The 13,410-nt window shown below is 39.9% G+C and overlaps 1 protein-coding gene across 1 annotated transcript; it reads left to right on the top strand.

Moving 5' to 3' along the window:
• Positions 1 to 1,105: 1,105 nt before the first annotated feature.
• Positions 1,106 to 7,465, top strand: RBM43 (RNA binding motif protein 43). The gene is made up of 4 exons (XM_011943079.1): positions 1,106 to 1,129; positions 2,622 to 2,832; positions 5,486 to 5,574; positions 6,668 to 7,465. The coding sequence occupies exons 1-4, from the start codon at positions 1,106 to 1,108 to the stop codon at positions 7,424 to 7,426; spliced, it is 1,083 nt and encodes a 360-aa protein (XP_011798469.1). The 3' UTR covers positions 7,427 to 7,465.
• Positions 7,466 to 13,410: the final 5,945 nt, after the last annotated feature.

Consider the following 13,410-nt stretch of genomic DNA (forward strand, 5'->3'; position numbering starts at 1 on the left):
CTTTCTTGTTCTTTCTTTTTCTTCTTTCTCTTTCTTTCCTTTTCCTTTCCTTTTTTTTCTTTTTTTGCATTCCATAATTTTTTTTTTTTTTTGGGACAAAGTCTCCCTCTATTGCCTAGGCAGTCTGGAGTGCAGTGGTGCTCACTACAACCTCCACCTCCCAGATTCAAGCCATTCTCCTGTCTCAGCCTCCCAAGTAGCTGGGACTACAGGCATGTGCCACCACGCCCAGATAATTTTTGTTATTTTTGGTAGAGATGGGATTTCACCAGGCTGGCAGGCTGTCCTTGAACTCCTGACCTTAGGTGATCCCCCTGCCTCGGCCTCCCAAAGTTCAGGGATTACAGGTGTGAGCCACCTTGCCCGGTCTGCATTCCATAATTTACTTAAAATAATGCAAGTACTTATGATTTTTAGGCTGGGGTCCCTTCAAATCCCATAAATGGGGGAGAACTTGCTCTGGGATATAAATGCTAGCAGGTTCTCTCTGGAGTGTTCATTCAGGCTTTTCTTTTTTTTTAGACAGAACCTTGTTCTGTCACCCAGGCTGGAGTGCCATGGTGCCATCTTGGCTCACTGCAGCCTCGAGCTCCTGGGCTCAAGTGATCCTCCTATCTCCACCTCTGGAGTAGCTAGCTGGGACTACAGGTGTGCACCACCACACCCGGGTAATTTTTTGTGTTTTTGGTAGAGACTGGGTTTCATCTGGATTACAGGCGCCTGCCACCACACCCAGCTTATTTGTAGTAGAGATGGCATTTCACCATGTTGACCAGGCTGGTCTAGAATTCCTGACCTTAGGTGATCCATCCGCCTCGGCCTCCCAAAGTGGTAGGATTACAGGTGTGAGCCACCGTGCCCGGGCTGCTTTTTAAAATTGTTTTACTTTCATTTTACGGGGCTCTTGGGATGTACAGGACACTGTGTGTGTGTGTGTGGTATGTGTGTGTGTGTGTGTATGTGTGTATGTGTGTGTGCGGGTGCTTACACTGTCTTCCTGATCTGGTAGGTCAGAAATAGTTTCAGTGGAGTCCTATTGAATAGAGAGGCCTCTGGACTGAGGGCCCCAAATTCCTTTCTGGTCTGCTAACCATTACTCTAGCCCATGAGCTGTCCTGTCCAACCCCAGGTAACTTAGGACAGCTTATGTTTGAGCTCGGGTGGACTAACTGTATAAAAATTGGGAGAAGCTTATAAATCCATTTCCCTAAATGAGGCTGAGGGACAAATTAAAGCATTTAAATAGAAGCCTTAACTGGATAATAAAAGTTCAAAGAGAATGAGCCCAAGGAAGGATTTACTTCCAGTTGATACTCTGTGTCCAGCATGGTGGCAGGGTCTGCAATGGTGTGTATTTGCTATGGCTGACTTTCATGTCAGATATGTGCTGGGAGGCAGGATTTACTCCGTTGCAGTCCCTATGTTATTGCCAGGGCTTTGTTTGTTTGTTTGTTTGTTTATTTATTTAGAAACGGAGTCTCTTGCTACCCAGGCTGGAGTGCAGTGGTATGATCTGGGCTCACTGCAACCTCCACCTCCTGGGTTCAGGTGATTCTCCTGTCTCAGTTTACCGAGTGACTGGGATTACAGGCGCCCACCACCACGCCCAGCTACTTTTTGTACTTTTAGTAGAGAAGGGGTTTCACCATGTTGGCCACGCTGGTCTCGAACTCCTGACCTCAGGTGATCTGCCCGCTTCAGCCTCCCAAAGTGCTGGGATTACAGGCGTGAGCCACTATACATGGCCCAGGGTTTTTTTTTTTTTTTTTTATGGTAACTTTCCTGATTCTGACAATAAAAGTAGGGGATGTGTTTCTTACTCTCTCACATACTTTAGACTCTACAATGTAAAGAAAACATATAGCCACCTCCACATACCATATTTTGTGGTTAGTTTGACTTATTTTTAATTAATAAATTTTTAAATTTATATTTTTGATCTTTTCCTTTGTAACTTACTTCTTCCATTATTTTTAGACCTTCCTGAATCAGACAAATATTAACCAATATTTTCAACTTATTAAAAAAAGGATGGTAACTTCTTCCATTATTTTTAGGGCTTCCTAAATCAGACAAATATTAACCAGTATTTTCAACTTATGAAAAAAAGGGTGGCTGGGTGTGGTGGCTCATGCCTGTAATCCCAGCACTTTGAGCAGCTGAGGCAGCTGATCACTTGAGGTCAGGAGTTTGAGACCAGCCTGGCCAACATGGTGAAACCTCGTGTCTACTAAAAATACAAAAATTAGCTGAGTATGGTGGTGGACACCTGCAATCCCAGCTACTTGAGACGCTGAGGCAGAAGAATTGCTTGAACCCAGGAGGCAGAGGTTGTAGTGAGCTGAGATCACGCCACTGCACTCCAGCCTGGGTAACAGAGACTCCATTTCAAAAAAAAAAAAAGGTTTAATTTTTACATTTAACTCTTAAATTCATACAGAGTTTATGTTGGTATATGGTGTGAAGCAAGGATTTACTCCCCTACACCCCTTTTAAAAAGTGTCTAACCAGCTGCACCAGTACTTTTATAGAATAAGATATTCTCTCTACTGAAGTGTGATGTCACCTTTATTACGTAGAGTCTTGTATTTTTAAAGAATAACCTACTGTTTCTCTTACAGGCGTCAGTTTTGAATGTCAAGGAACCCAAAGCTCCTGAAAGAACGGTTGTAGTTGCTGGTCTTCCAGTTGGCCTTTTTAGTGATCAGTTATTGGCCCTATTAGTAAAGAGCCACTTCCAAGACATTAAGAATGAGGGCGGAGATGTTGAAGATGTGATATATCCGACAAGAACCAAGGGAGTTGCATATGTAATATTCAAAGAAAAAAAAGGTATTTCTAAATCAAATTTTTGTAATTTTAGAAATACTTCTTCAATGAAATTTAAAAATTACATTTTATTAAAATGATCCATGGAACTGGTAAATTTTAAAGTAGCTTTTTTTCTCTTTTTTTTTGTTTTGAGACAGTCTCACTCTGTTGCCCAGGTTAGAGTGCAGTGGTGTGATCTCAGCTCACTGCAACCTCCACCTCCCAGGTTCAAGTGATTCTCCTGCCTCAGCCTCCTGAATAGCTGGGATTACAGGAGGCGCCCACCATCACACCCAGCCAATTTTTGTATTTTTAGTAGAGACGGAGTTTCACCATGTTGGCCAGGTTGGTCTCAAACTCCTGACCTCAAGTGAGCTGCCTGCCTTGGCCTCCCAAAGTACTGGCATTACAGGCGTGAGCCACCACGCCTGGCTAAAGTAACTTTTTAAAAAAATATTTTATTGTTTATTGGCATGATACTGCTTGAGGAAGAAAAGATATGAAAATGACTCATGATAAAGTTGCTAGTGACTGGCAAATTCTTGAAAACTTTTTTCTGTATTTTGAATCTGTCTATATCTTGGGGTGAAAGTGTTACATTTTATTGTAGAAAACCTGTAGAATACAGACAAAAATGGAGAAAAGCCTCATAAAGATGATATATAATCTCATAAACAAGATGACTACTTTGGGAATTTTCAGGTGGCCTCAACTATATATTTTAGAATAAATAGATATTCTAATATAGTATCTGCCTTATTACTGGCAAAGTTGAATTGAGAAGTGTGGCTTGACTCTGAGATCAGATTGAGTCATTCTGCTCCCTGCACCTAATCCCTGACTTAGATGGTGAGGAAACTGGGTTGGCAGAGCACACAACACCCCTTCAGCCTCATGGAATGGGCAACCTTCTTTACAACTTAGTGGCTGGCAGAAAATACATTGCCAGAGAAAAACAAGTCTCCATGCCAGGCTCTTGGAGATGAACATACCACATGGGGGTAGGAGCAAAGGAAGAGACCTTGCTTTGCTTGAGGGGAGACAGAGTCCAGAGAAAGATCCAAGGCACTATGGATTTTCAGTACCTTTAGCTGTCACCATTAATTAAGTCATTTCTTCTCAATGGGGATGTTCAGGTAAGGGATGGCAGGAGGGGGCTCAGGGGCTCAGTATTTCTCTAAGGAGATGGTAGTGTTTTTGAAAGTTAATATTAATTGGCAACTCAGAGAGAGATTGAGAGGGAGAGATTGGCCTTGGTCATTCATAAATATTTTATGAGTACCTATTATTTACCAGGCAACATGCTAGGTCTTGAGGATACAGCAATGAGTGAAATAGGCAAAGTCTTTTTTTTTCTTGAAATGTACATCTGGACAGATTTTAAACAAATGAATCTATAATATGTTGGGTGCTTTATTTATATACAACTTAGATATTTGTTTATTTAAATATTTTTATTTATGATTATATATTCATAAATAATAAGTGCTATGACAAGATATAAAGAAGAATAAAGGGATAGAATATGATGGAAAGTGCTGTTTTAGATGAATAGGAAGGGAAATGCTCTGTTTAGATGACATTTGAGCAGAAGCCAAGTAAGGGAATGATTCATGCAGATAAGCGGGGAGAACATTCTAGGCCAAGGGAAGGACTGGTAATTCTACGAGTGGGGAGCATGCTGGGTGTGTGGAAGAACAGCAAGGAGGCTTGTGTGGCTGGAGTGGAATGAGCTGGGGGAGAGTGATAGGAGATGTGGTTTGATGGGGGGCCGGGGCCAGTTTATGCTCAGCAACTGCTGGATCATGGCAAGGTGTCTGGGATTTTATTCTGGGTGACAGGGAAGGTTTCAAGCAGGGGATTGACAAGATTGGACTGCTTTTTCTTAAATGAGCAACCTAGCAGCTGTTTGAAGAACAGAAATTACTACTCATCGTTGGTTTTGATAGGGCAGTAGCAGGGCAGGTGATAAGAACTGGTGGGTATTTGGGACATGTTGATGGATTAAATGTCATTTTCTGTGGTAGAGAACACTGGGGATAGAATACATTTGGAAGGGAGATAGTTATCAAGAGTTCAGTTTGGGTCAATGAGACGCCTATTAGGATAATGAGGTAGAGAGTTCTACAGGCAGAAGGGAGAAGGATCGAGGCTGAAGGTAGAATTTTGAAAACAATTCATGTAGAGATGGTGTCTAAAGCCATGGAGATTGTTGAGATCACCCAGGGGATGGGTACAGGTTAGCAAAGAAGCATGAGGCCTGAGGTCCAGGTCTTGCCAACGTCTAGAGAATGGGAAGAGAGGAGGATTAGGAAGGAGACTCAGCTGGTCAGCCAGTGAATTGGGAGGAAAACCAGAATAGTATGATAACTTGAATCAAGAATGTAAAGTCTTCTTGTGACTAGAATTAACAGAGATGGGGATATACCTTTTTTTTTTTTATTCATGCATATAATGCCTTGTGTGTTTTATAACGTGATTTGGATCATATTTACACATACAATGAACTTTAATGAGTTAAAGTGCAACAAAAAAGTGATTTGAATGTTGAATTTAGAGGAAAAATGTGGAAAAAAATCTTAGACATTCTTGTATAATTGAATATGCCTATTTTATTAAAAAATTATTAGTGTATCGTGCCATAAACACTTTTGATGCCAGTGTTTCCACTCAGTTGCAGAGAATGTCATCAGACAAAAGAAACACCGGCTAGCAAGGAAGGCTAGACATGCTGAACTCACAGTCTCTCATTTTAGTGACAAGGTAAGGTGTGATGCTGAAGGTGTACTGATAGTCCTGTATGCCATTTCTTCTTTGAAGTTTTTCTTATGGCAGGAGACACAAAGTGCTCTCACTCCATGACTTCTAGGAAAGAAAATGCAAACTCCCTGAGTCAGTGTTAAAGGCCAACCCTGGCCCTTGAAATTTTGGTTATCGCCTCATCTGTTTTTATCTTTCTATGTGTGTCACTTAATGTTTTATTTTACAAAATGTGTATTTTTTGAGACAAGGTCTTGCTCTGTCACCTAGGCAGTGGCATACTCTTAGCTCACTCTAACCTCTGCCTCTTGGGCTCAGGTGATTCTCCTGCCTCAACCTCCCAAGTAGCTGGGACTATAGGTGTGCACCACCAGGCCTGGCTAATTTTTGTAGTTTTTTTAGAGACAGGGTGTCCCTATGTTGCCCAGGCTGGTCTCAAACTCCTGGACTCAAACAATCCTCCCACCTCAGCCCCACAAAGTGCTGGGATTACAGGGGTGAGCCACCACGCCCAGCCTCACTTAATGCTTTTAAAGTGATGGTAAGCTCTTATACTGTCATGGATGATGCCAGGTACCAACCTAAAGGCTTATTTTGGGAAAACACAATTAGAATGAACATTAAAAAGAAGCTTTGAAGAGACAGGAAATAAGAAAAAGAAGAAAAAGTTAAAATACAAAGCAATGGTTTACTAACTTGATTCTGTAAGACACTCAAGAGTTGTATGCAGCCATCTGATGAACTTTAGACTGGGGGTGGGAATGACTCTTGGGGGACCCCTATCCAAGCAGAACCAGAGCAGTTTATATGTATGGTTCTGCATAAAACTGTTTCAAAAAAGAATTCTGCCTCTAAAAATTATTTGAGCACCTCTGTTTTGGGGTATGTGGTGAGGGAGTGTGAATCCCAAATTGAAAAAAATGGGATCACTTTGATGGGCTGCCCTGGTACAAGAAGTCAGGAAGTCTGGGGGCAGGCAGCTGGGGCCTGGTTTAATGCAATTTCTGCAGAGACAAGAAAGTGGCAGAAAAGAACATGTTTATGTAGTCTCTCCCACTAGGCAGTACTGTTTTCATTTCTCTCTTTTTAATTTTAGATCTTCAGCTCTGTAAATGCCATCCTTGATCTTTCTGTTTTTGGGAAAGAAGTTACTCTAGAAACTCTGGTAAAGGACCTGAAAAAAAAAATCCCGAGTTTAAACTTCAGTCCTTTGAAACCCAATGGAAGAATCTCCGTGGAAGGATCATTTCTGGCTGTCAAGAGGCTCAAAGAATCTTTGCTAGTAAGAGCATGTTCTCTCTTAGAAAAAGACAGAAATTTTACCAGTGAGGGAAGAAAGTGGAATAGACAAAATCCCCAAAGGAATCTACAGAGAAGTAATAACTCTTTGGCATCAGTCAGGACCTTAGTACCCGAGACTGCTAGAAGTGGAGAAATGCTTGTGCTTGACACAGATGTTTTTCTTTATCTGCAACACAAGTGTAGATCTTACGAAAGCACACTGAAAAAATTCCACATTCTGAGTCAGGAGAAAGTGGATGGTGAAATCACCACAATTTGTCTAAAAAGCATTCAAGTTGGTTCTCAGCCAAACAATGCAAAACATGTAAAAGAGCTCATTGAGGAATGGTCACATGCTCTTTACTTAAAGCTTAGAAAAGAGACATTTATTTTGGAAGGAAAGGAAAAGAAAGAGAAAAGAATGATCAAATGGGCATGTGAACAATTAAGTTCGAGATACCCTGAAGTCCTGATTAACTTTTATAGGACACACATTGACATTATAGGATCTTCTTCTGACACTTACCTGTTTAAAAAAGGGGTCATGAAATTAATAGGGCAAAAGATTAGTTAATAAAATCTCAGCAATATAGTCATAAGGGCTGCTTTCCCTTGCTGAGCAGTGACCATTGCCATGAATGAGGCTAGCTTTACACGCCCTATCTCATTAATCCTTATGCTCATCCTTCATTGTCAGTGTTGACTATCCTCATGTTATAGTGGAAGAAACTAGGATTTGGAGAAGTTAAAACACTTCTGCAATTATCCAGTTGACAAGGAATGAGGCTGTGGCTTAGCCCAGTCTATCTGATTATACAGATAATATCTAAGGAATAAAACTTTGAAAAAAAGCTCACCAAACTTTTTTTTTGTTTGTTGTTTGTTTTTGAGACGGAGTCTTGCTCTGTCACCCAGGCTGGAGTGCAGTGGTGTGATCTCGGCTCACAGCAACCTCCGCCTCCTGGGTTCACACCATTCTCCTGCCTCAGCCTCTGGAGTAGCTGGGACTACAGGCACCCGCCACCATGCCCGGCTAATCTTTTTGTATTTTTTTAGTAGAAACGGGGTTTCACCGTGTTAGCCAGGATGGTCTTGATCTCCTGACCTCATGATCTGCTCTCCTTGGCCTCCCAAAGTGCTGGGATTACAGGCGTGAGCCACCGTGCCCGGCAAACTCACCAAACTTTCAAGGAATCTTACTTTCTCTGTAACTCCAAATTATTAGAGGCTGAGGCAGGAGAATGGCGTAAACCCGGGAGGCGGAGCTTGCAGTGAGCTGAGATCCGGCCACTGCACTCCAGCCCGGGCGACAGAGCAAGACTCCGTCTCAAAAAAAAAAAAAAAAAAAAAGAAGTAACCTTAACATATGAGAAGTTTGAAAGGTGATTTTTATGCCATGGGCAATTTCTTAACATTCACAGTTTGTGTTTACTCCATGTAGAATTAGAATACTGGCAAAAATCACTGGGGAAACTACTTAGATGGAAAGCATATCTGATGCAGGTAATCATTATTGTTTCAAGGCTGCTGGCCACATAGGATGTTTTAACTACTACTTTTTTAGCCTAAGTGCTTACATAAATTGGTGATTCTCTTATAATTGTTCTCTTATAATTGTGATTCTCATATAAATTGAGTCATTCTTGTCACACCCAACTAAAACAGAGTCAAGAAGCTGGGGGAAAAAGTACTTGGCACACATAATATTTCTCAAAGAATATAATTCTCTGTGAGCCTGGCTACTGAAACTACTTGCTGTAACCTGAGACCAGTTTTGTCTATAGCTGTTGAGATAACTTGCTGTTTTAACTCTAGGACTAATTTTGCCTATGGCCATTGCCCACCAGTTGGAGCTTGCCAGCTCCCCAGAGCTTTACTAATACCAATGAGCTTTCTCTTAAGACCACAAGTAACATTCTTCATTTAAAATAAAACCCTCAACCTTCTCTTTGTTTGTTGAACATACTAAAGATGACCTAGAATTGAAATTCTTCTCAAATAAAACACTAAATTTAGAGTTTTGTGTCTACATTTTCATTTTGACTTTGACATACATGGTGTCAGAAGTGGGATACAAAGCTGACTCACCTCGGGGAGAATCACTGGCCTTTGGAGCTATGGCATGAGGTACCTGTGTTGGGGCCCTTTGAACCCCCACACCCCCACCACTTTCACAGGTCATGCTTTCTCCTCCCAGTGAGTATCTCTTGGACAGAACTCTCAAATATGGTTTGAGTTCTGTTTTATTTAGGATATGATTAGGGAGAGGTCATTCCCCCTCTTGTTTGGTAGATTTGTTGGGTAGAATTATTTTCCCCCAGTTGACCTCAGCTGTGAGGTTTGGACCTTGAGGCTTGGATGAGGGAATTTTTCCCTTTCTTTGGAGAAGGCTTATCATTCTTACTGGTAAGCATGTATTTTATTTTCTGTCTGGGCTTTTATTTAATTGGCCTTTGTGTATTCAGTGCTTGCATTTACTTGGTTTTTGCATAGTTGGCATTAAATCAGAGCACCCACGAAATGAGCTCTCAAAGTTCAATGTCATGCCAGAATATTTTCTAGAACTCCAGCTAGAAACATATTCAAACATTACAGGGATCATTTAGTCTGTTGTTCTTAAAACTGAACTAAAAGATGGAGGCTATAAAATCATATACTCCAAATAAGATATGCATATTTCATTGATATCTTGAGGCTAAAAAAAATTAAAACAAAATACGTTCAGGATGCAAGTAATTGCCTTGTTAAAAAATACTGTCTCAAAGCTGGAACTTTTTCTTTTCCTGACCTTTCACCTCCCCTTCTTACAATATCCCCACTTTATCCTTCTCTAAACAGCTATTCTAACATACTACTTAAAAAACAAAAACACTTGAAAACCAGCAGATATAAAAGAAAGTCATTTTGACCTTCCTACTGTTTTTTTTTAAAGCAAAGATGAAATTCCCATGTAAAACCTTCCTCCCTATACAAAAAAGAATGGCAACATTCTTATCTTCAACAACAAAGGATTGAGTCCAAGAAAATACTGTATAAACCTTGTTAAAAATCACTCTTGTCTTTTGGTCCTACTCACATAATTCAGCACACTTTCACAGTTAACGATTCTTTGTTCAATTCAGTGCATTGGTGAGTGACTCAAACTGCTTTATCCCAAATTTGATTCACAGCCTCTATAAGATTGCCTATTAAAAAAGCTTAAAGCTTATCCTTAGCCCATTTTGTCAGAAAAATAATTTGCATCTAATCATTTTTATAAACTGGTGAATTTTTATGTGTTTTACTATATCACGACTAAAATTCTAAAATAAAAGTTCTGATATCTTTATATGTATGTATATGTGTTTAAATATGTTTATGTGTATGTACATATGTTATATGTTGTATCTACATAAAATCTGGTGTAGTCAGCCAGAAATCCCTTAAGAAATTTTATTCTGATTGGTTTAAATAAATTAGCACTCATATAAAATGTATAGTAATTAACTCCCAGTTTTTTTTAGTTGATGTGACTTAAGTAAATCTTTGATAAATTAATTGGTTTTAAAATTGTGGATAAAATAAAATTAGAAATGTCTTCAAAATTGTCAGCATACATTTTTATCTGGGTTTACTGGTCAGACAGTTTTATATTTGCCTCTGCTAGATGTTTTAAAGTCATAAAGCCTAAAACAAAATGATCTTTGTTTATATAGTTTTAAAATAAATATGATTAATATTGTTGATTTAATAAAAATAGCTAAAACTTTTCTGAGTTATCAACAGGGTGGCTGTTTTTAAGGTTCTTACTTAAACCTTAATATCAAAATAAACCCTTGATGGTAACAGTCTATAAAACTGATTAATAAAAAAATGACTAGTTCTATCTCAATTTTCATAAATCTAGGAATAATAATTGAGAAATAAATATTTATAAATGAAATAAACATTTATAAATGAGCTTTTCATGTAATTTTAAAATGTTAAAATTATGTTAAATGATACTCATTAAATGTCTGGATCATATCCCAATTTAAAAATAAAAAACAAATTGCTAAATACATAGACGTTTGTTCTTGGCTTCTTTTTTTTTTTTTTTTTCCTGAGACGGAGTCTCGCTCTGTCGCCCAGGCTGGAGTGCAGTGGCCAGATCTCAGCTCACTGCAAGCTCCGCCTCCCGGGTTCACACCATTCTCCTGCCTCAGCCTCCCGAGTAGCTGGGACTACAGGCGCCCGCCACCTCGCCCGGCTAGTTTTTTGTATTTTTTAGTAGAGACGGGATTTCACCGTGTTAGCCAGGATGGTCTCGATCTCCTGACCTCGTGATCCGCCCGTCTCGGCCTCCCAAAGTGCTGGGATTACAGGCTTGAGCCACCGCGCCCGGCCTGTTCTTGGCTTCTTAGGTTTTATAAAAGGACTAAAAGTATTTAGGTCTATTAATCAAAATATAAATTTAGGAAAATACAATTGATATATTAAAAAAACTTATATGGTAAATTTTTATCCTAAGATAAAATAATTGGTTGTTAAAATTTTTATTTTTTATTTTTATTTTTTGAGAGAGTTTTGCTCTTATTGCCCAGGCTAGAGTGCAATGGTGCGGTCCCAGCTCACTGCAACTTCACCTCCTGGGTTCAAGCAGTTCTCCTGCCTCAGCCTCCCAAGTAGCTGGGATTACAGGCACCTGCAACCACACCCGGCATCGGGCTGATAAATTTTTTTTTTTTTTTTTGAGACAGAGTCTCGCGCTGTCACCCGGGCTGGAGTGCAGTGGCGCAATCTTGGCTCACGGCAACCTCTTCCTTCCGGGTTCAAGCGATTCTCCTGCTTCAGTCTCCCTAGTAGCTAGAATTACAGGCGTGCACCACCATGCCCGGCTAATTTTTGTACTTTTAGTAGAGAGGGGGCTTTCACCATGTTGGCCAGGCAGGTCTCAAACTCTTGACCTCAAGTGATCCACCCACCTTGGCCTCCCATCTTCCTGGAACTTTTTGAAACAACAAGAACTCAAGGTGCAACAATTACAGGTGGATACTTTTTCATAGCACATACCCCCAAAAACCTGGGCATCCTGGGTTACTTAATGAGCTCCTTCTTGGATTATTTGCAAGAGTCTTCTACGTGGGCCTTGTATACCACTACCAAGTTCCCTGTACACCACTACCAAGTTCATGTGTCTGAAGTGATTCCTGGTATCTGGGACGTTTAGACTGGAGGTCTGGTGTTAATTGACTCACTCTGAAAGTTCACTGCAATATTTAATATTTAATTAAATATTTAAATTAAATAAATAATTTATTTTAATAAATCATTTTATTAAACATTTAATATTAATCTTATATTGTCTTTTTTACCCATTTATAGCATGTGTTTTCTGAAAGATACAGCTTGTTCATACCCATAAAAATGTAGTATTTCATTATGTATTCACTGACACTTTTTGGTTTTTTTAAATGTCTGTTTTTAGATTTGAGTAACTTTCTTTCCCTTCTCCTGAGGACTAAGGTCTGATTTTGTATCTTGCCCAAATTCTTGTCTAAGGGGTCTGGGGAGTCATGTCCTACAAACCATAAACTCTCATCAGATGGGTTTTATTTAACCCTGTATATTGTGACTTGCTTTCTAATCTGGCATGACAAGGAAGAAAATAAAAATGTTTTACCCCAACATATATTTCCTTGCCGTAACTTGAAATTGCCCTGCAAAGTCTTTTGTGGGAAAAAATCCACCTTCTACAGAGAATCCCCTTCTCCCTTTGTTTTCCTTCTTCCTTTCCAGATCTAGGAGATAGTCAACTAAGAGCCAGGCACCGTTTTAAGTCCAATAAGAAACATTTTACAACCTGCTCTTTCTGAAGTCTGCTATCTGAGAGCTTCCTCTGCACAATAAAACTTGGTCTCCACAATCCTTTATCTTAACTGCAACATTTCCTTTCTATTGATCTCAGATCTTCAGATAAAGTCATCCAACTGTCAACCAGAAAATGTTTAAATTTACCTGTAGCCTGGAAGCCCCCACTTTGAGTTGTCCTGCCTTTCTGAACCAAACCAACGTATTTCTTAAATGTATTTGATTGATGTCTCATGCCTTCCTAAAATATGTAAAACTAAGCTGTACCCTGACCACGGTGGGTACATGTTCTCAGGACCTCCTGAGGGCTGTGTCAGAGGCCATGGTCACTCATATTAGGCTCAGAATAAATCTCTTCAAATATTTTACAGAGTTTGACTCTTCGTCAATACCCCCAATGCTAGTAAGCATCATTTACTTACAGGCAGTCCTGTGTGTTAGAAGGATACCGCCTATATGGCAGTCAGAGCAGAGTGGCTGAGGGCATGGGTTTTGTAGCTTGATAGATCTGAGACTGAATTTTGGCAACACTACTTACTGACTTTTGACTTCCATTGCACGTGTATAAAATGGGGATAATAGCTACTGTTAGTGTGTGAACCAGAACAACTCCATCTTGAATAGGAGCTGGGTGAAATAAGGCTGAGACCTACTGGGCTGCATTCCCAGATGAGTAAGGTAATCTAAGTCACAGGATGAGACAGGAGGTTGGCTCAAGATACATGTCAT

This window comes from Colobus angolensis, unplaced genomic scaffold (assembly GCF_000951035.1).
Source record: "Colobus angolensis palliatus isolate OR3802 unplaced genomic scaffold, Cang.pa_1.0 Scaffold215, whole genome shotgun sequence".
Taxonomy (NCBI): domain Eukaryota; kingdom Metazoa; phylum Chordata; class Mammalia; order Primates; family Cercopithecidae; genus Colobus; species Colobus angolensis.